Source organism: Trichomonas vaginalis, chromosome IV (genome assembly GCF_026262505.1).
Source record: "Trichomonas vaginalis G3 chromosome IV, whole genome shotgun sequence".
Classification (NCBI taxonomy): Eukaryota; Parabasalia; order Trichomonadida; family Trichomonadidae; genus Trichomonas; species Trichomonas vaginalis.
The window spans coordinates 34,447,012-34,468,757 of NC_067206.1; the positions used below are offsets into that span (position 1 = coordinate 34,447,012).

The 21,746-nt window shown below is 35.0% G+C and overlaps 12 protein-coding genes and 4 pseudogenes across 16 annotated transcripts, besides 1 other annotated feature; 6 read left to right on the forward strand and 10 right to left on the reverse strand.

Annotated features, from left to right (window-relative positions):
* Nucleotides 1–618: 618 nt before the first annotated feature.
* On the forward strand, nt 619–1,716 carry TVAGG3_0220370 (leucine-rich repeats (6 copies)-containing protein; the record flags this gene model as incomplete). The annotated part of the gene is made up of 1 exon (XM_001298122.1): nt 619–1,716. One exon carries the CDS (start codon nt 619–621, stop codon nt 1,714–1,716), a length of 1,098 nt encoding a protein of 365 aa, XP_001298123.1.
* Nucleotides 1,717–1,744: 28 nt separating this feature from the next.
* TVAGG3_0220380 lies at nt 1,745–3,865 on the forward strand (annotated as a pseudogene). The gene has a single exon. A coding segment is annotated over exon 1 (2,121 nt).
* Nucleotides 3,866–4,002: 137 nt separating this feature from the next.
* Nucleotides 4,003–21,746: part of a mobile genetic element that runs on past the window's edge.
* TVAGG3_0220400 lies at nt 4,138–5,042 on the forward strand (annotated as a pseudogene). Its single transcript has one exon. A coding segment is annotated over exon 1 (905 nt).
* Nucleotides 8,878–9,665, forward strand: TVAGG3_0220410 (annotated as a pseudogene). The gene has a single exon. A coding segment is annotated over exon 1 (788 nt).
* TVAGG3_0220420 lies at nt 10,140–10,590 on the reverse strand (annotated as a pseudogene). The gene has a single exon. A coding segment is annotated over exon 1 (451 nt).
* TVAGG3_0220430 (protein of unknown function, DUF4106 family) lies at nt 11,049–11,498 on the forward strand (the record flags this gene model as incomplete). The annotated part of the gene is made up of 1 exon (XM_051226950.1): nt 11,049–11,498. One exon carries the CDS (start codon nt 11,049–11,051, stop codon nt 11,496–11,498), a length of 450 nt encoding a protein of 149 aa, XP_051111936.1.
* Nucleotides 11,982–12,665, reverse strand: TVAGG3_0220440 (KilA, N-terminal/APSES-type HTH, DNA-binding family; the record flags this gene model as incomplete). The annotated part of the gene is made up of 1 exon (XM_001316506.2): nt 11,982–12,665. The coding sequence occupies one exon, from the start codon at nt 12,663–12,665 to the stop codon at nt 11,982–11,984; it is 684 nt and encodes a 227-aa protein (XP_001316541.2).
* On the reverse strand, nt 12,877–13,491 carry TVAGG3_0220450 (organellar and viral DNA polymerase type B; the record flags this gene model as incomplete). Its single annotated transcript, XM_001316507.1, has 1 exon — nt 12,877–13,491. The coding sequence occupies one exon, from the start codon at nt 13,489–13,491 to the stop codon at nt 12,877–12,879; it is 615 nt and encodes a 204-aa protein (XP_001316542.1).
* Nucleotides 14,624–15,502, reverse strand: TVAGG3_0220460 (organellar and viral DNA polymerase type B; the record flags this gene model as incomplete). The annotated part of the gene is made up of 1 exon (XM_001316508.1): nt 14,624–15,502. One exon carries the CDS (start codon nt 15,500–15,502, stop codon nt 14,624–14,626), a length of 879 nt encoding a protein of 292 aa, XP_001316543.1.
* Nucleotides 15,884–16,546, reverse strand: TVAGG3_0220470 (uncharacterized protein; the record flags this gene model as incomplete). The annotated part of the gene is made up of 1 exon (XM_051226951.1): nt 15,884–16,546. The coding sequence occupies one exon, from the start codon at nt 16,544–16,546 to the stop codon at nt 15,884–15,886; it is 663 nt and encodes a 220-aa protein (XP_051111937.1).
* On the forward strand, nt 16,940–17,305 carry TVAGG3_0220480 (uncharacterized protein; the record flags this gene model as incomplete). The annotated part of the gene is made up of 1 exon (XM_051226952.1): nt 16,940–17,305. One exon carries the CDS (start codon nt 16,940–16,942, stop codon nt 17,303–17,305), a length of 366 nt encoding a protein of 121 aa, XP_051111938.1.
* Nucleotides 17,423–18,283, reverse strand: TVAGG3_0220490 (uncharacterized protein; the record flags this gene model as incomplete). Its single annotated transcript, XM_051226953.1, has 1 exon — nt 17,423–18,283. One exon carries the CDS (start codon nt 18,281–18,283, stop codon nt 17,423–17,425), a length of 861 nt encoding a protein of 286 aa, XP_051111939.1.
* On the reverse strand, nt 18,320–18,904 carry TVAGG3_0220500 (His-Me finger endonucleases family; the record flags this gene model as incomplete). Its single annotated transcript, XM_051226954.1, has 1 exon — nt 18,320–18,904. The coding sequence occupies one exon, from the start codon at nt 18,902–18,904 to the stop codon at nt 18,320–18,322; it is 585 nt and encodes a 194-aa protein (XP_051111940.1).
* TVAGG3_0220510 (DNA/RNA polymerases family) lies at nt 18,976–20,280 on the reverse strand (the record flags this gene model as incomplete). Its single annotated transcript, XM_051226955.1, has 1 exon — nt 18,976–20,280. The coding sequence occupies one exon, from the start codon at nt 20,278–20,280 to the stop codon at nt 18,976–18,978; it is 1,305 nt and encodes a 434-aa protein (XP_051111941.1).
* Nucleotides 20,492–21,129, reverse strand: TVAGG3_0220520 (uncharacterized protein; the record flags this gene model as incomplete). Its single annotated transcript, XM_051226956.1, has 1 exon — nt 20,492–21,129. A coding segment is annotated over one exon (638 nt), but the record flags the coding sequence as incomplete, so codon positions are not given.
* TVAGG3_0220530 (phage tail repeat-like family) lies at nt 21,159–21,743 on the reverse strand (the record flags this gene model as incomplete). The annotated part of the gene is made up of 1 exon (XM_051226957.1): nt 21,159–21,743. One exon carries the CDS (start codon nt 21,741–21,743, stop codon nt 21,159–21,161), a length of 585 nt encoding a protein of 194 aa, XP_051111943.1.

Sequence of the window (21,746 nt, forward strand, 5' to 3'; positions counted from 1 at the left end):
TTTCCGGAATAAGGTATAAAATCTTTCGATTTTGAATTACCCATACAAAAAAATTCAAAACACGTTTTAAAATTGAGGCAGTATGATCAAAATTGAAATAGGAAGTCTACACTTCCTTATATTTTTTTTGGTCAATAAGTAACATTTTTAAGAGATGAATCTCAGATGTGACATTAATGGATCATGTGTTATTGATGGAGAATATATGGAACTTTTGATTCTAATTCTAGTATTAAAGACATCGAAATTATTGGAAATATTAAAAAAATACCTTCATATTGTTTTTACAACTGTTCTGAATTGGAATATGTTTCTATTTGTACCAAAATTTACAGAATTGGAATTTTTGCCTTTGGATTATGCGCCAAACTCAAGAACATTTCAATTCCAAAATCAGTTAAATCGATTGGTGTTGGATGCTTTGGGGTTTGTACATCATTAGAACAAATAATAATACCAAAGTATTTAAATAAAATTCAAGAGGCAGCATTTTCAGGCTGTTCTAATCTTAATTCAATTATTTTCCCAATTTTTCTAGATGAAATCTCAATTTATGCTTTTGCGTACTGCCCTAATTTAAAAAATATTGTGTTGCCAGAAAATTTAAAGCGTATTAAGATGAGAGCTTTTGAACAATGTTCTGGTTTGACTGTAATTATTATTCCTGATTCTGTTGTAGAAATAGACTCAAGTTCTTTTATTTTCTGTGAAAACTTACAAAGGATTCAATTGCCAATGAGTATGTCTATAAGTAATGATATGTTACTAATCGGAGGTATATTCCCACAAAATTGCATCATTAATTATAAATTTAAAAAGAATGACACAAAAATTCTTTCATATTCATATTATAATAATCAGAAATTAACCGAAATCAATTTAAACAAGATATTTTTTGGAAACGAAACTTTAGATTTACCAGAAAATCTGATTTCAATAGAAAAATGGTCATTTGTGGATTGTCCGAATCTTGAAAAGATAAATTTGCCTGCAAGTGTAAAACAGATTGGAAAAGAAGCCTTTCACGCTTGTGAAAAGCTAGTTACTGTCATTTTTAATAGTCTTGATATTTCTCTGAGTTATCAATCATTTTCGGATTCAATTGCATTCCAATTTCCAGAACCAGAGTATGGTTATAAAGCTTATGAGTATTCTAGGCAAGGAAATGAAGAGCTTACAATTCCAAGCAATATCACATATCTTCCTCCATTTTGTTTTTATGATAGTTTCTTTGTTAATCTATCACTAAAGTCCATTAAGAAAATAGGAACAAATTGCTTTGCTGGTGCACGAATGACTGAAATTGATCTCACAGGTGTTGAAATTTTAGGAGGCTGCGCATTTGCCAATTGCCCAAATTTGGAACGAGTAATTTTATCTGATTCTCTCATAATGATTGGTGAATATGCTTTCTATTCTTGTGATCAATTGAGAATCTTAGAATTTAACACTCAACATTCAATTGAATTGCAAGAATATGCTTTTAGTGATTGCAATGGATTGGATATATCATTAATCTTATCTAAAATTGAATACGTTCCTGATTATTGTTTTGCATATCTAAAAAATGTTCAAGAAATCATAATCCCATCAAACATAGAATATATTGGAGATGGTGCATTTTCTGGTTCATATGAAAAAAAAAAAAAAAAAAGAAAAAAAAAAGGTATTGGGGCTTCCAGGCACTTCGTGCCCTCTAGCCCCGAAGATGTTTAGTATAAAACCGCTTTTTAACTTCACTTAAATGCCACGTAAGCTACGTAAGAATATACGTAAGAGGAAGAGAGCATTGAAACATCCAATAGTAAGACTAACACCACAACAACAGTTGCAACAACAAATGCTGAATGACCCCACTATGTTGCAACAAATGTCAAGCAATCCTATGCTTTTAAACCGAGTTGTTGGTGCACAGAGTGGAGGTTTAAGAGCGGCACTTTTAGCGAAAATGGCAGGCTATGGTGGAGCTGCAGACGGAACAGCCTATAACCCTCAAAGTCAAATGAATTTGAGTTCACTCAAAAATCAAATAACAGATGTCAAAAAGTCAAACATAGACATACAGAAGCAAATAAGTGAAAACGAAAAGAAACTAGAATAAGACAGACACACAAAGAAACTCAATGAGTTAAACGTAGAGAAAAGAAGAAAGAAGAACAACTGAAAGAACTAAGTACAGAGGAATATGCGAAAAAAGTGTCAGAAAAAGCAACAGAAGTAGCAAAAATGGAACAAGATGTCATAAATTTGAAAAACCATACTACTCAATATAAAATACTGAAAGATGAAGAGATAAAACAAAAAGCCCTGAAGACATATATGGATAGCGATGAGTATAAAAAAGAAGTTGAAGCAAATGTAAAGGCAGAAAAACTTTTACAGTTGCAAAACCAAACCGTACAGTATGAAAACTTAGCACAAGAAAGTAAAAATAACGACGCAGCCATGCAAAAGGCAATGAAAAGCGCAGAATATATAAAAGCTAACAATGACTGGTTAGATGCCCAAGCCAACGCTAAAGCAGCCCAACTCATAGGGTCAATAAGGACAAAAATACAAGCGGATGAAGATAGTTCAAATGAAGCTTTAACAAATGCTGACTTTAAGAACGCTTTCGAAGCTCTTCATAGTAAGGTGAAACAAGTGAACGACTTCTCATCTGGAAAGAAACTGAAGTCTGAAGGTTTCGACAAAGAGTTAAAAGAAGTAGCACAAAATATGACGAAAATAACAGATGCAGCAACGAGACAGGCAGTTCAAAGTGCCTATGACGCCGTTAGAGCAACTGTTGTGAAAAGTCAAGAAAAAGAGTTACAACAGACCAAAACAGACCTAGTAAATGCTTTCTTAAGAACGAAAAGTCAGGTAGGACATTACGCTGCAGATGGAACATATGTGCCAGCTGGTGGAACTTATATACCACCAAACCCTCCAAGAGAAGCACCTGCACCAGGACTACCTAGAACATTTACATCGTCACATGGACACAGACACAGGCATGCACCAAAACCAACACAACAACCAACACAACAACCAACACAACAACCAGCACAACAACCACCTCCACAACCAGCACAACAACCAACACAACAACCAGCACAGCAACCACCTCCACAAACAGAGCAAGGACATAAAAGAAGTAGAGAACAAGGAAACCAAGAATTCTTAAAAATGCTTAAAGAAGACTATGGTTACCCAGATAGTATTGACTTTAGTGACAGATATAAAGAAGCTATTAGAAAGTTCAAGGATGGAAATACTGACCCGAACCTATTTAGCTTTATGGCTCTGCACCAAAGGGGATATAATCTCAAACCTGGAAAATACAAGCTCGCTAAGGGATATGATTTAATAGCATATCATCCAAATGACATGAACGAATTTACTCCGAGATATTTGATGTCAGAGCTAAATGACAATTTAACTCTCTTCATGAAACGCGTAAAAAATAGAGACGGAACGAAAGAAGAAAGGTTTATGAGTCCGGATGACTTAGAAAGGGAACTTGTTGAAAACGGTCTCGGAATATATGAAATGCCAGCAGATGAGGTACAAGAAACTCCACAGGAAGAACTAGTTCAGATACAACCAGACATGGAAGAAATAGTTCAGCAACAACAGCTAGAAGAGCCTGAAGGAAACGAACAAGTCCTTCCTTTGGAAACTAACTTCACAGAACTAGATGAAGATTTGGAACAGCCGAAAAATCTTGACCCTCAACAAGAGTATGCGGAGAATATGGAATATTTCCAAGAGTCTAAAAAAAATTCGGCTGACATAGTAGAAGAATATCGAAAAATGTTTGCCGACATACAAAAGACTCCAACACCAGATGAAAATATTCAGCATAGAATGGAAGCACTGAAAGAAAATGTACACAAATACAACAACCCTTTTTACTTACGAGCATTTAACGTTCAATCTTCGGATGAACTCGGTGAAAATAAAAGGTTAAATTTCAAGAAAACATATAGAAATGAAACATTGTTTAAAGTTCATTCAGAACCTAACCAAGATGGAAACAAACCTACTTTTGTTTCTGCAGACGATGGAACTACAATGAGATGGGGTCATAAAGCTAACCCGGATAGGTGGTTCATAAACTTACAACCTCAATTCCAAGAAGTTGTAGACGCAATGGAAGTCAATGGTGAACCAGATATAGCTGGTATTTTAAGCGCGGCTTTAATGCCATTGAAAGATATGAAACATGCAGATATTTTGGACCAGTATGAATGAACATGGCTGATGGAAATATAACACCTGACGTTCTAGAACATTTATCTCAAAGAACTACACAGAACCATAAAGATGGTATATTTGGTGAAGAGTTTAGAAAGAAAGTTATGGACAGAGAAGGAAGAGAACCTATTGTACATGACCTTGCAAATGAAAGTTTGCAAAATGTCATAAAAACTTACTTTGCAGACAATGAACCGAGAAGGGATGAATATTTAAGAAAACTCAAATGGACAGTACCAAATGAAATGTTAGTATTGAAAAACATGTTCCTTGACAAAATAAAACCAACTACAGAAATAAACGACGCAAGACTGAAAGATTGGGTAAAAGCTTTCCCATTCACAAAAGATATAGTTGGTAACATGGAAAGAAAACCAGAATGGCTACAAAAACATATATTTGGAAACGAGCTTATTCCATATGGACAGGCACTGTTTGAAGAGCTTGAACCGGAAACTCAGGAAAGAGTCATGCAAACAATACGCGACGACTCAAATACAAACTATGACAAACTCTTTCTAGGATATAGGTTACCTGAGATGGGCGACCAGAGCCCAAAGGCAAAAAGGACATGGGAAATTTGCAACATACTAGATGAACATAATGCAAAGATGCAACAACTTCAAGCAGAGGGCAAGTTACCAAAGCGACACCAAAGAAGAAGAGTAGAACAAAGTGAAAGTAGTGAAGAAGTAACTTCATCTAGTGAAAGTAGTGGCAATGAAGGAAAAAGAAGAGTTAAAAACTCAGTCAGGAAGAAAGTAAAGCTTGGTCCACGTGGGTTCTATTATGACACATAAACCCAACTATTCTATATTTTTACACATATGAAATGTACGCCGCTCAGAATATAACGCCAACAGTTTTGGATGCCATGAATGGAAATGTTTCCGAATGGTATAACGAATGCGACAATGCCATTAGAAGGTCAGAAATAGTTCCTGGAACTTACGAATATACAACTGCTGTTTCTTATGGAAACGTAGGTGAGTTTGGAGAAGGTTCTTCAACAACAGTAGATATTGCTTGCGACAGGTTTCATATAATTTCTATTGACAACTCTTTCTTATACGTGGAACAAGACATTGAAATAAAACCTTCTGCCAAGTTGTCTGACAAGAAAGGTTGCAATGGAATTTTCTATGTCGGATACCAATATGCTCCAGAAGTTTTCATGGGATATAAGATATATTCTAACTCTGACTTAGTTCAAACAGTAACATGGGCAAACTATGAATGGTTCGCTTTGAGAAACTCAGTACAACCACAAGCTAGAGAACAAACAGACCAGTATGCAACTATTGAGAAAATAAGAAACTTGACCCTAACGTTCCAGGAGTTTATGTTAACCTTTCTGGTTCAGATGGAACTGCAGTAACCAAAGTAAAATTGAAACTTAGAGTTCCTTTGTCATCTTTCCTCATCTTCGGGTTTTTAAGATACTTGCCAAACTGGGCAGGAAAAATTTCTATCGAACTTACTCCAAGCAAAAATAACTTAGTCATTGCACCAACACAAGACCCATTCAGCATTGCTGTAGCTGGAACTGGTGGAGCCAAGTTCTGTGACTTTTGCAAAGACAAAGTTGACTTAGACTTTGGTTTCTCAAACCTCAACACTGAAGTAAACTACTACTTCAATGCTGCTGGAACTGCTTGGGACCCAGTTAAGTTCACATGCGAAAAGTTTGAATGCAAGAGAATAGAAAGCAGACTTGCAGTCTATATGTTGGACCCAGATATTTCAAATGCTTTAGCTGCCAAATATATTGCAGTTCCACTTATGTTCCCTATACACCAAATATCTGTCAAAGACTTTGCAGGTGAAGTTGGAAACCAAAGTGCTGACCCAGGTGCAAGAACAGATATTGCCTTAACAACTGCAATGAAACATGCAGATACTATGTTTGTTCTTTTCAGACGAACTATAAATGACTATTCTTGTTTCTACAACCCCGGTATTAAATATCATATAAACATAGATGGCAAATACTATCCAAGAGAAGAATATTCCACAGTTGAAGATATGAGGTCATACAACTTGACATTAGATGCTATGAACTTTAACAACAACTTCACAACAACCATTAACCCTGAAATGCAAAGTTCTATTATGCCATATGTGAAAGTATGGACCCATACAGGAGCTCAAAACACTCAATATACAAATGGAGACCGTTCAAACTTTTGGCTTGCATTCCATTTGCTGACTCAGAAGACTTTATGGGTGGTATTTCAACTGTTGGTACAGTTCAAATACAATATACTGGTGACAGAGACGGTCCAAATGAATTGAAAGCAAAGAAGTTTACAAAACCAATAGCACTTTTCACGGAAGATGCTCTTTTGAAGATTCGTTCGATGAAACCTGCTGGGCTCCTCAGATTGGCATAACGACAGCTTCCATCGAGCAGATTTTGGCAGCAGGTCAGTAAGTTGTTCTTGAACTGACTTCTCTCCGTCAAATATTGACAGTACGCCAGTCTTAACATAGTATTGTATTAAAAACTTTCCTTTAGAAATATCTGTAAGTTTTGTTGTTATATTTTTGTGCTTCAAGAACTTTCACCATCTCGGTTATACCAACTTTCTTTGCTTTATGAAAATATTTTGGTTCAGCAAAGACTGCTATTCTATAACATTTTCCATTGTTTGTGTAAAGAACTACTCTGTCAATGAACTTGTATTGTTTGTGTGTGTAAACTTTGTTCTGCTTCAATTCGAAGAGATACTCAAATACGTCCATCTTTTTATTCTAAGTAAAATGTCATTTCCGAAAAATAGAAGCGTAAGTGTTTCAAAAGGTTTAATGGCGATGGCAGATGTGAAGTTAAATTCACCAACTCAAACAAACAGTCAAAGTGTTGTTGTCAATGTCAAAGAAAGAGATGTTGAAGTGGGGAAACCATACGAAGACAAAGATGGTATAACAATAGTTCCTGTAAAAGAACAACCAACATATCCTGAAGTTAGCAGAGACTTAAGTTCTGTTGCAGATATTCGAAACGACTACCAACAACTGAAAGATAAGCTTAAAACTCAGGAGAAGATTTGTCAGGCTTTGGGTATAATGTTAAACTTGGTTGAGCACAACCCTGTAAAAGTGAACTCATATGTCATCGCACCTCATGAAATTTTGAAAGAACTATTGAAACTTTTGACAGAGGCAGACGATATAAACATCAAAGAAATAGAACCTGACATTGCTTGCTGTGGTGTTTCATATAATGTCATTGACAAGATATACGTTATGAAAGGAGGTGAAACGTTGAACTTAAAATATAGTTTCCCAGACGTCATAAAAATATTTGACGACCACAACATTTCATTAAAGTTTGTTTGCTAAGTAAAAATGGCAGAAGACATAGTGGTTTATACTATTACGACTAAAAAACCCTGAGTCATATAATTCTATAACAACAAACTTACAAAGTCCTCAAGGACGATATTGTAAACTAACCTTAAACACAATGACGACTAAAGCCTGTTTTGCTCTTTTGACACCAGAAGACTTTGTTGTTGTGAATGGTAAAAAATACTCCTTTGAAGATACTTACTCAGATATACACCAACAGGTTTTGTTGACTTATTTAATACTTTAAGGACGGATGTAACATGTGCTGCAACTAGAGCAGGTTTCATTATGTTTGGATGTCCGACTGAGTTTAGTATAAACGATATGAGCTATAATACAAAACTTATATCTGGTTTTTACTACCAACAGTTTCCTATAACAGGAAAAGGTGTCATACAAGGAATGTCTGTTCCATTGACTTTAAGTACACCTATTTTATATATTGTTTCAAACTTAGGTTCAAAGTGCTATTCGAATGTCGACAGAAACTACTATGACCAAAAGATACTCATGCGTATAAACAACACTTTCTCTGCTGGTTTGCCTATTGTTCATTCGAATGCAGAGTTTTCAGCTTTAGTAAACTCAAACACTTTAGCAAACATAAACTTAACCTTAGTTGACGCAAACTTTGTTCCTGTAAAACTTTTATGTCCTATGTATTTGTCAATGACGGCAGAAAGTTTCGAATTGGAAGATGCAACTGGTGAAAGTATTGTACTACAAGAACAACTTCAACAACAAATAGCTCAAGAACAACAAATGCAACAAATGGAACAAATGCAACAACAAATAGCTCAAGAATAAAAAAAATATTTTTTTTATTTTTATAAAAATGTACAGAATAGATGTTTCAGATTTTTATGACTTCCAAACATTCAGAAATATGTGTCCATTTCGAGACTATAACAAAGCAGTCGAGAATTTGAAACGTTTAGTCATTTATGTCGACTCTGCCCCAGAATTTTATGTTATGAAAGAATGGGATGTAGTCTTTAACAAACCAAGAGCAACAATAGTTTCAGAACAAGAATGTAGACAGAAACTTAAGAAAATAAAAGTCGTACAAGTTGGAATGAAGATGTTAGATGCTTGGGATATCTTATTGTCAAAGTTAGAAGATTTTTCAGTTCGTGGTATAAAGTTTTATACACCTTCTCCAAACTTCTATTCTATCTTCACTGGATATAAATACGAACAAGTAGAATGGAAAGAAAATGTTATAGAAGCTTGGTTAGACCATGTCAAAGAAATTATATGCAATGGAAACGAAAAAGGTTTATGAGTATATCTTATGTTGGTTTGCAAACATCTTACAACATCCAAGTGCTAAAATGAAACTGCTCTCATTATAATTGGAAAACAAGGAACAGGTAAGAACACATTCTTTACAGATATCTTATGCAAACTGTTAGAGGCTATTCGAACCCTAATATGACAACTTAGAAAACATCTGCGGTAAATTTAACTCTTCAATAGAGAATATGAAACTTATAGTATGTAACGAACTTCAAAGTATAGATACAACAAAAGTTTTGAACTCAGATGCTTTGAAGAGTCTTATAACAGACAAAGTTGGAGTTGTTGAAAGAAAATATAAAGACCAAAGAGTTTGTGAAAATGTTGCAAACTTCGTTATGGTTTCAAACAATGCTGTTCCGATGAAGTTAGAAAGTTCTGACAGAAGATATGTAGTTGTCAGAACGTCAGAAGCTCATATGCAAGATACAGAATATTTTGACGCTTTGTCAGAAACTTTGACATCTGACTTTTACAACCACTTGTTCTTCATATTTTATGACATTAGATATTTCAAAGTTCAATCCAAGACAAATTCCACATACCGAAGAGAGACAAACATTGTTAGAAGCAAACAAGAGTGTATATGAACTGTCATAGATGAAACTGACTTTGAGTGTTTAGATGAAAGGTCATTGTACGATTCGTATAAACAATATTGTCAAGAGTATGGTTATATGACAGCGTCTAAACGAACATTCTTGGCAAATGTCAAAAATCTTTTAGATGTTCAGAATGGTGTATATACAAGGAAAAATTTTTCTGAGTAAATTTTAAAAAAAAATATTTTTTTATCCGATAGAAAAGATGACGAAATTCATCTCAGTCAACAAGTATATGTCAGGACTTAAAGAAGAACTAGACCCATTCACATATATTGAATGTTTACTTCTACCATTTTGAAAAGTCTACATTTGACAAAGTTTGGAACATCGAACCAGTTAAGTTTGCTATTGTGACTAAAAATGGTGCGAAATTTGAAGACTTAGACATAGAAGGTTTGTTAACAGTCAAAGAAAGTTTTGACAGAAGGTTTTCAAACCTTAAAGAAGGCAAAGCATACAAACTTGTTATACCTTATGAACCAAAGAAAGCAGACGACTATGAATATTATGAGTCTAAGATAGTTGAAGTTCAAGGTAAATTGGGTAAAAAGATTTTAGAGTCTAAGCCAGTGTTTGCTCCTAAAGAGGAAGAGAACATTGACATTGACCCAGAAATGTTCTAAAAATAAAATTTTATTTTTACATGTCAAATTTCTTTTCTCTGGCTCTGGTTCAGGTTCTTTCTTCTCTTCTTCTACTTTCTTTCTTTCTTTTCTCTCTTCTTCTTTTCTGGTGGAGTTATGTCAAACTTCTCAGAACCATATTTTTGTAAAAGTTCTTTGTCCTTTAATAGCTCTTCTATTCTGTTTTCTATTTCATCTTCAAGAACAGCGCATGTGTCTTCTTTGCATTCTAAGAAGTTTTGTTGGACTTCATCTCTCCAAGAGGCGTCATCTCTGTCAACAAGCCTGTCATTGACAAATTTTAAGACTGCTCTGCTTAATGTTTTATGGTTCTTGTCATATTCCCAGAAACAGAACTTTAGAACAAATTCCCCTTTCTTGTTTACACTATGTAAGATTTTATGGTCTACAGATGTTTTGCTGTCGAAAAGCTTGTCTCGAATATAGATAGCGAAGTCGCTAGACATTTTCTAAAAGATAAAAATTTTAATTTTTCTAAAAATATGTTAGAAAAAAAGTTTGCTGACATTGACAAGAAATTTGAGAATGTTTTAAACAAGAACAGAGAAGTTGGAAAATGCTCAGATAAAACCCATACATGACAAGTTCTTATTTGCTCAGAATGGTATAACAGGTCTAATTGCACCACCTGGTCGGGTAAGACTTTCACTTATCTTAAAATGGCTGCACAACAACAAGAACTAGATGAGAAGAACCCATTCTATGAGTTAGTAGTCATTTGTAGTACTTCGGGTCAATTTGACCAAACCGTCAATTCGTTCAAAGATATTAATAAGAAGTCTAAGTTAGTATGTATAAAAGACTCTGAGTTGTTAGATTGGATAAAGAAGTACCAAAGAAGAGTTTTGAAGTACATGCTATAAATGAGTATGTCAATTCGAAGTTTAAAGACCCAAATGAGGAAATGCAGAGAATATTAGAGAAGAAACACTTCAGAAACAAACAGAAAGAGATAGAATACATTTCGAAGAAATTGCAATCTTACGATTGGAAGACTTACCCTCACAGATGTCTTCTTATCTTAGATGATTTCGCCTCTCATCCTTTGTTAAAGAATAGAGAACAAGACATGTGTCGAATTCTTAAGAAGCTCAGACACTTTAACATTTCAGTTGTCATTTGTGTACAGACAGCAAAGAGTTTAAGTAAGGATGTAAAGAGAATACTTACTGATATTATACTTTTCCCCGGATTGTCCGAAGACGATTTCATGGAACTTATGAAAGAGTCCATGGCAGGTAAGTTTGACAGACATGAACTATGGGAGAAGTACAAAGTCATACAAGACCCTCATACTTCTTTCAGAATTCATATCTACGCAAACAAAGTTCAAATTGTAAAAAGTCAAGCTTGAAAAATGTAAGTGTTTGTCTTAGTCTGTTGTGGTGCTGGGGCTGTCGGTTCTTCTGGCTTTGGGAATGGACTCGGTTGGTGGTACGTCGGACATTCGTTTGTGTCCTGTCGGAAGGAAGAACTTTTCCAGTTGTCGGGAAAATATTTTCCAGTTGTCCGGAAAAATTTTTCCTGTCGGAAGGAAAATTTTTTCCTGTCGGAAGGAAAAACTTTTTCTGAAGGTCGGCCAAAAAGTTCTCAATTTTCGAAAATTTGAATGGTTTACGGACGGACAACTGGAAAAATTTTTCCTGTCGGAAGGAAATTTTTTTCCTGTTGGAAGGAAATTTTTTTCCTGTTGGAAGGAAATTTTTTTCCTGTTGTCGAGAAAATATTTTCCTGTCGGATGGAAGGACTCGGAATGCCAGAAGGATTTGACAAGACAATTTACCTTATAGAGCTACCTGAGCCATCTGAAGTCAAGCTTGAAAAATAAATGGTTCATTTACTCTGCTTGTTTGAAGTTGTCAAAATACTCTGTTATTTTTTCTTTCAGTAGCGGCAAATCTTCTTTGAAGGTAAGTATTGTACAACCTTTCATATCATAGTGTGTTTGAGGTAACGTATCTTGAACTATTTGTTTAACATCTTCATTCGGTGTCATTGAAATCGGTAAGTTTTCGCGATAGAACCAATTTCTGTCAGATTTGTAAATCTTAGCAAGGTCGTAAAAGCTTTTGTTGTTTCTTCTGACTAAATGCAACATAACCATATCTCTGTCTTCTTCATTTTCCATCTCTTCAGTATAAATCATATACTTATAGTTCTTTTCCTTTCCTTTTGGTACCGAACGTGGTATTCTTTTCTGTATGTTTTTGTCTTTTGCTTCAAGCTTGTTCTCTAGCTCTTCACGTTCTTGTCTATGAATTTCATCTAACATCATGAAAATATAACAAGCGTAACGAGGTGAAGCCCACATTGCTACAGCATTTACTAAAAGTCTATGTACATACCAACCTCTCAAACCATTTGGCAAATTTTTACGATTTTCGTACGGAATCTCGACCCTCGGTTTTCCGAGGGTCGCAAACATATGAGGAAATTCTTCTAAAAGTTCTTTTGTCTGTTGGTTTTCAAACCAATGATATGTTTGCTTTGTAGAACGAAGAGCATTCAAAATACTTTGCATTTGGTACATGTCATCTTTGACCGAACGAATGAGACGTAACTGTTTGTTATACTGAACCCACTCGTATTCTTCATTTATATCTTCATGAACGATAGCAGTTGTTGTGTTCTCTGTTGTTGACATATCTGTCTTTACATACAAAATAAAAAATAAAATAAAAATAAAATTAGCGTTATTTTCTGACTTTCACAAAAGACCAAAAATAAACGCTTTACATGTATTTTTCAGCAACTTCGTCAAATAATTTTATAGCTTTAGCTATCTCATCTACTTCAAACGTTTCTTTACCTTTCATGGGAGCACCATACATTTTCTCAAACTTTTCAAGTAGTTCTGTTTCAGCAGCTCTCATATCGTTAACAAACACAACCTTGACTCTATTGACTGTACTGTCATATCTTTGAGTTATATTAAATGTTCTTCCTATCTTATATCTTTTTGTGTTGAAGTCCTTCGGTTTCTGAACGATGTAAAGTAAGCCTTCACTGCAACGTTCCGTATCGAATGAACCATATGTTATGAAATTATATCCAACAACTGGGTCAATCCAGAACAAAACTACTGGTATAAGACTTTTGTCTATAAGATATGCTCTTGTTCCATAGAATCTTACCGATATCATCAGCTCAGGATTTCTTGTCAAAATTTTCTGAGTTGAAGCATTTCTAACCCAGTCGTGGGATGTTTTCTTTCCAGATAGTGTTAAAATGTCTGACAAAGAATATTTTTTGTATTTCTTTGAGTATCTTACGTTGAAATCACCTATTCTAACCACTTTGGTCTCATTGTCTATCTTTTTAACTGTTTCAAACTCAGTGTTTGTCATTTTCTGTTCTTACATACAAAATAAAAAAATAAAAAAAAAATAAAACTAACTTTTTTTTCTATCTTGTATAAAAGATATGATTTCAGAGATTTTTTTGACGAAGTGTCAAAGTTCACTTCGTAAAAAAATACAGTTATATCATGAAATTTGGTCATTTTTTTCACGATTTCAGGGATTTTTTTGACGAAGTGTCAAAGTTCACTTCGTAAAAAAAATACAGTTATATCATGAAATTTGGTCATTTTTTCACGATTTCAGGGATTTTTTTGACGAAGTGTCAAAGTTCACTTCGTAAAAAAAATACAGTTATATCATGAAATTTGGTCATTTTTTCACGATTTTCATGAGTTTTAGGCGACCAGGATTTTTTTACTACTCGCAATTTTTTACGATTTTCGTACGGAATCTCTACCCTCGGTTTTCCGAGGGTCGCAAACATATGAGGAAATTCATGAAATTTGGTCATTTTTTTACGATTTTCATGAGTTTTAGGCGAGTAAGATTTCTTACGTACTCGCAATTTTTTACGATTTTCATAGAGTTTTGGCGACCCCTGTAAAAGTCGGGGTCGCAATTTTTTACGATTTTCGTACGGAATCTCTACCCGCGGTTTTCCGCGGGTAGCAAACATATGAGGAAATTCATGAAATTTGGTCATTTTTTCACGATTTCAGGGATTTTTTTTACGAAGTGTAAAAGTTCTCTTCGTCAAAAAAATACAGTTATATCATGAAATTTGGTCATTTTTTTCAGCAAAAATATATTTTAGGTGTCACCAGGTCACTCGGTCACTCGGTCAACTAACATCTTTTTGAAAACGGTGACAACATGACATTTTGACAACAACACAGGAAATAAACTTCTTCGTCAATGTTTTGTCATGATTTCATCGTCAATGAGCGTAAATCAGACAAAAATATATTTTAGGTGAAGAGGTGAGATCTCACCCGTTTTCTCACCTCTTTTCTCACCCCATATGTCCTTACTGAAAAAGTACGTGTTCCATATGTCATTTTACTCAGAATTCAATAAAAATATATTTTAGGTGAAGAGGTGAGATCTCACCTGTTTTCTCACCTCTTTTCTCACCTCTTTTTCACAAGCGTCTTACATGAATTGTACGATGTATATTTTAAATCCTAAACAGTTTCGTAGCTTCTATTTCTTCGCTGAGGATATCGAATGTTTTAACAATGCCGAAGGTTTCTTTATATTTCTTCTTGACATCTGAAAGAAGGAAATCGTCAGCAGTTGGATAGTTTTTGTTCAGAAATGTCAACATGTCCATTTTATCTTCTGCTGGTTTCTCTGCTTCTTTCTTTAAGTCAGCATAGTCGTTTCGCATACGTTCTATCTCTTTGACGGAGTAGTTATATTTCCTCATTGCTGCTTTACATTTTGAACATTGTGGGTTCATTTTTGCGTTATATTCTGAAACCTTACCTGCTAAAACAACTAAGGCGTCAATGGTTTTCTTTAACTCAAAAGTTGCGGGTTTTATCTGTTCATTCCATACTTTACCTCTTCTATCTTTATCTCTTATCTGCCATACACATTTTGCAACTAACGAAACAAAGTTGTCGTAGGTCTTAAATTCTTCAGATTTATATATGTCAGAGATGTTCTTATATAACATGTCGCAATCTTTGTCCATAACTTTGTGGTTGCAATGAAATCCAAGAAACTCATAGTTAACCTTACGTATGAACTTCTTTATTTCTACTGAGTCAGTTGCTTTGACTTCTATTTCATCGAATTCTGGAATAGTAAGCTTTTGTTGTTGTATTTCAGGAAGTTTAGGTAGATGGTCAATAATATCCTGCATTTCATAAAGATATTCTTCATTTGTTTCATCTTTCGCACTACAGTCTAAATCTCCTTGGAGAAGTTCCTGCTTTATCTTCTGGATTTCTGTTTCGAAAGTATATGAAGAAGGAATGAAGCTTTTCATCTCTACTAACATTGAAGTTGGGTTCATGACTAACGAGTTTGGTGAAGTTGTTGCTAACATGTTCTTACAATAAAAATAAAAAAATATTTTTTTTTAAAAAAAAACTAAAATATATTTTTTATCTTAAGGAAATTCATGAAAATTCAACGGGTGAGAAAAGAGGTGAGAAAACAGGTGAGATCTCACCACTTCACCTAAAATATATTTTTTGGTCCGGGAACAACAAAATGAACGAGTTTTGGTTGAAAAATACGGTGGAGCCAAAAGTGGCTCGACCTCAAAACAAGCATTTTGTGAAGAATATACCAACCGCCGGAATTCCGGCGGTTGCTTTTTATACAAAATTCAACGGGTGAAAAAACAGTACAAGACTAGTTCTGAGATCTCACCACTTCACCTAAAATATATTTTTGCCGAATTCAATAAAAAGAAATGGTTCATTTACTCACAATATTTTTGTACAAAACGACCCCAAACTTTTAACTTCTTTTCTGCAGCTTCTAATGCTATCTTAGCGAGTTCATATTCTCTAAATTCTCTCTTTAAATCTTCTTGTTCCCATTGGTCTAGTTCGTATGGAGAGTCTCTATAACCAGAACATATCTCACGTTCATGTTCTATTTGTTTTTCATGCATTTTTCTAACTTCTTCTTCGAACAAAGGTTTAGCATTCTCTACTGTATCTTCAAGTTCTTCTTCATCTAATTTCTCATGAACTTTCTTGTCTATGGAGTCCAGAATTTTTCCAACTGCTATGCAATATTTTGGAGAAGCCCACATTGCTATATAGTTTGTAAGTCTTGGGTCTACATACATTCCTCTAACCTGTTTGATTTCATCCGGAATTTCTGCATTAACATTGTATAAAAAGCAACCCGCGGAATTCCGCGGGTTGGTATATTCTTCACAAAATGCCTTAAAATACTCTTCCCAGGACTTATTTTCCAACAACCTTCTAAAGTCTTTCCTAAACTGCTGACATATCTTTGTTGCATTTATATAACCATCCTTGTCTCTACGTAAGACTTCAATACCGTTGTAAGTGCCTTTTGTGAATGTTTCGCCATTAGATTTGTTCGTGAACGTTTTTGCTTCGACTGTCATTTCAGTTCTTACAATAAAAATAAAAAATATTTTTTGGTGGGACGTCGGACATTCGTTTGTGGCTTAACCGTCGGACATTCGTTTGTGGCTTAACCGTCGGACATTGTCTTGAAACAGTACAAATATTGTCTTGAAACAGTACAAATATTGTCTTGAAACAGTACAAGACTTGTTCTGAAACAGTACAAATATTGTTCTGAAACAGAACAAATATTGTTCTGAAACAGAAAATTTTTCTCTCAAATTGAGAGCTTTTACGGGAAATTTGTTCTGAAAAAGTACAAGACTAGTTCTGAAAAAGTACAAGACTAGTTCTGAAACAGAACAAGACTAGTTCTGAAAAAGTACAAGACTAGTTCTGAAACAGAACAAGACTAGTTCTGAAACAGAACAATGGACAGCATCGAGCCATTAGATGAGGCAATTTACCTTATAGAGATAAATGAAGTTGTTAAGCAGTACTTGGGCAAGGACAAAGCCAACAAGTCCCTCGGCTGCTGGTTGTCTGGAAGAGGTGCGCTGAAAATCGAGATTTCGACTGGAATTCCAATTCAAATACCAGAAAACACTCCTGTAGACGACATAAAGGAGATGAAGAAAGAAGCTCTTCTCAAGTTCTTTGCAAAGCGCCCATGGATACAACTTCCAAACAGAGAGAGTCCAATTCCACGAATTATACAAATTCTCAGAGCACTATTCCACTTCTCTGGTCTGCCGTTCTACATAACCTGTGAAGGCGACATCCAACCAGTTCAGTAAAAATCTCATTTTAACTCACTTTTTTTCTATCTTAAGGAAATTCATGAAAATTCAAGAGGGTGAAAAAACAGGTGAGAAAACAGGTGAGATCTCACCACTTCACCTAAAATATATTTTTCAATACTTTTTCAGCACTTTTCCGTAGTTGTATATGAAAGACAATTCGAGATAAAAGTCGTAGTACAATGGAATTATATGCTGCACACCGTTTGTTGTGAACCAGACTTGAAAGTCAGAGAAACTGTTACTAGGTGGTTCGTAGAATTTAGAAGCAAAGTCATAGAAGTCCTTACCGATACAAAGAAAACTGTTGTTGCTTGAACTGAAACTTGCATGACACATGACATTTTGAGGGTCGAACACGTTTCTATAAACTGTCAAATCTGCTGGTGGGAGTATAAATTTAAAAGGACCGTCAGGTGGCAATGGTTCGTTCTGGTTTAGTAACCGAAGAAATTGTGCCCAAGAACGTTTGTCTACTCCCCAATATAAAAACTCTGTATCTCTTGGAGGGTTATTTTCAATCCTTTGAAATGAAACGGTGGAGTTCATCTTATCGTATTCTAGTTTTAGATAGTATGTTCCATTTAGTAAAGAGTGGTATTTTTCTTGAAATTCCCAGTAGTATTTGTTTATTTGAGTTTGAAAGTCATTTAGAGTTTTTTCAAGACTTTCGTCTGAACGAATTGTAAAGATTTTCATTTCATCAAATTTTTCTATTAGACCATCAGAACCTTTATACTGACCGTGAAAATATACTGCAAACATGAATGCGTTAGTTCTATTTGAAAACAAAACTCTTCTAAATCCTATTGCCTTTGCATCTGAAGGACTTTGAAGCCAGCGAATTGGATAGTTAAACCGATAAGCTCCGGATAAAATTTCTTCATCTGATATAGTCCTACCAGCGTTTGTAAAGATATAGTCTAACGGTTTTGTATCTGCTACTTTTGTTCTTTGTTTTTCAACCTGAAGCATTTTATATATGTAAAAATATACTGTTTTAAAAACGTTTTAAAATGGTATGCCATATAGCTTCTTGAATTTGTTAAGAAGTATATGAACGCATTTTCCATCTGTATCTCTAGTGTTTACATAAGCATAGCCTTCCTTAGTAAAATATACTTGTAATTTTCTATAGTTTACGCCGGTATAAAAGTAGAAAGAGTTTTGTTCTTCGCTATAGTAGTAAAACTCAAGCGTATGCTTACCATAGTCTGTAATTTCAATTGCTTCATCTTCTAGTTCGTCGACAAATTCGAATACTATATCTCCAATTTTGCTTTTGTTCTTACTGTTTTCAGAACAAGTGACCCAACGTAAGTTTTCAAGTCTATTGTCGTTTCTTATATGGTTTATATGGTCTACAAAAGGTAAATTGTTAGGATTCGGTATAAAATGAGTTGCAATGACAACATGTTTAAAATAGTTTTTTCCACCCATCCTCATAATAGCATATCCTTTATTCCCCTCCCATCCGCTTAAAACTCTTTTTGTCTTTTTGTTTCTGACTTCAAATGACTCACAACAGTGAATTTCATATTTCTCATCTAACAAACAAGTTTCCCAACGGTCTGTTCCGACAAACTCAGCGTACATTTCAAATAAAATAAAAAAATGTTTTTTTGAAAAAATGTTTTAAAAAATGTTTTACTATTTCATGCAATGTTTTATTTCATACAATGTTTTATTTCTGTCCCGTCTTCAAGTACACCCCAGTACTTGCGCTTGGATATTACATGAACTTCGGAAAATACCTTATCTAGCTTAAAAAGGCCCATCTTCTCACCGACTAAACCCATTTCAATGAGTTTGTTGTATCCTTCCTCGTTCGTCATGAGTGCATCGATGTTCTCATAGTATACCTTCACTTTGGATTTAACCTCTGAGAAGAATTTGTTGTAGTTGTCGAGGACTGCCTTTGCGAACTGAGGATAAGACCAATGTTCGACAATAGGTTTTACTGTGGTTACTGAGCCACCTTGACCTTCGGTGAACTCGTATTTCAAAACAAAAGGGGAGAACCTTTCAACAAAGTTGTCGACCTTCTCATAGTGTTTACTCTTCATCTTTTGAGGTTTTTTAATGGAATATCCCCATGTCGAATTCATAAGCAATTTGATTGTCATTGCAAGTTTGGGGTTTGAAGCTTTCCTAATATCATAGAGTTGTTGTATGACCTTTCCAACTGTATAGTTCCTTCCCGGGAACTTACCATCTTCGTTTGGAATTCCAGTCGGAATATATTGGACAAACCTCATGTACGCAGCGTTAAGGTCGACATAGTATATTTTTTCGTATGAGTCGAACTTATCGCATCCAATCGGCCCAGTTCGTGGAAATTCAAGTGAGTCTCTTATCTTTTGAGAAACCTCGCCTGTTATCTCATAAACATCGTCGAAGCAACCTGTTTCATATAAAACCTTCTGACCTAACTCTGATGCTCTCCAATACAATTTGACGTCGATTGGATGTCTCAATGGAAGTTTGTTTATAGCATCTTGAAGTTCTTGCAACCTCATTGGAAGTTCTTCTGGTTCAGGTTGGTATCCGAACAATCCAACTCCTTTTGGAGCTGTGTACTTCTTTTGTGCTATAACTTTGTCCGGAACAACTTTTGGTCTTACCAACAATGAAAAGTTTGTTTCATCTTTTGGTACAAAAGTTTCTGTCAGCTTGTCATCTGGAATTGGTTCCAACAACCCTTTCTCGAAAAGAATGTTAACAGCTCTGACAATGTTGCACTTACCTTTTCCGAACAATGGGTTTGTAAGACTTTCGTTCAACATGAAGTGGTTGTGGACAAGTACAATCTTCAACCATGGCAATTTGAAGTCAACAACATAGTCGTCATGTGAAGAACCTTTCTCAGTCGGTATGTTGACTCGGATATTCACATTTGCCAACGGTGCAATTTTTGTCAATTGACCTCTGAGAATGTACCTTGTCTTCACACATGACTCAAGATACTTCATCTTCTCATCTGTAACAAGACCAGAGTTCCTGAGACATGTAAGAATACAAGGTTCATTGACAATTGTTTCAATTGAATTGTAAATTCCATACCTTGTCAAGTCAATGTCAGACTTATTTCTGAAGGGGAAGTATCCAGCATGTTGTCTGACTGCTTGAGGGTTGGGTTGATACCATTCGAACTTCACGCTTGCAATTCCTTCAATTGCGTTCAAAATATCTGAGTCGGAGTCAAACATTTGTTCTCTCTTTGTAGTCTTGAAAGCGTCAAGAAGTTGTGTGGCTGTTGTGACATTGCCATGTGCATAGTATATATGACCATCTAAATCTGTTACGGTTAGTCTGAGATTGTATCCTTTCTTATTTCCGTCTTGAATTGCAGCAAGTACACCCATGAAGCCTTCTTTGTTCTTTCCATCGTCAAAGTTTACTGTAAAGGTTCGACCAGATGTAATTTTACTTCTAACCTCACGATACTTTTCATATGCATATCTTGTTCTTTCCATTGGAGCATGTGCGTCTTCACCTTTTCCTTTTTTCCTTCTCAAAGGATGCAATTGTTCGTCATGTTTCCAGTAGAATCTGGCAAAGCCGTCGTGTCCTTCAACTTGCGGTTCATTAACATTGAAAGGCATGTCCATAAGACGCTCTTCTTCTAACCTCTCTAGTCTGTTTGGATAATTTGTGCGTGCTGTTTTCAAATCCATCTCATAGGTCAGACCAGCCAGTTTGTCATAGACTTTTATGGGTCTTCCCTTCCTATATTTAAACTTCTTTGAAACTTTCCAACCATATCTTTCTAACTCTGCTTTTATTCTAGCAGACCTTCTATCCATTCTATACGGGGGCATTTTTTATAAAAATAAAAAAATGTTTTTTTTTACTTTACGTAACCACCTGCTGCCAAAAGTCTTTGACGCCAACCCATACCAGCTAATGAAGGTTGACTTGGTTTAGTTTGAAAACTAACCTTTGGTTTTGGTTTATCTTCAGTTTTTGGTTTATCTTCTTCTATTGGTTTTTCGTCACTTTTCGGTTCATCTGACTTTACCTCACTTGCTGGAACAGTTGTGTCGTCAACATCTTCATAAATGTCATATGCCATCTGTTTCTGTTTTCCTTTCAACTTTTTGTGTTTGTTGTAAAGTTTAGAATATTTCGACTCTAAGTCAATGAGATGTTCTATAATGAACTGTTGGTCAGTGAAGTAAACTTTTCCATCTGTTGTCTCGAAAGCTCCTTCAGACTTCAATATTTTATTTGTGAGAGTCTGTTTCTTTTTTGAGATACTAGCCGTTCCATTTTTATGAAAAGTGACTTTGTAGTTAGAGTTTGTATTTCCAGACCTAGCACTTTCTATTATTGAATTTTTCTCTTCATCTGTAAGTTCTTTGACAGGTTTTGACAATGGTTCTGAACTTTTTGTTTGTGGTGTCAAATCTACCGTTTCAACTTCTTCGGTCATTTC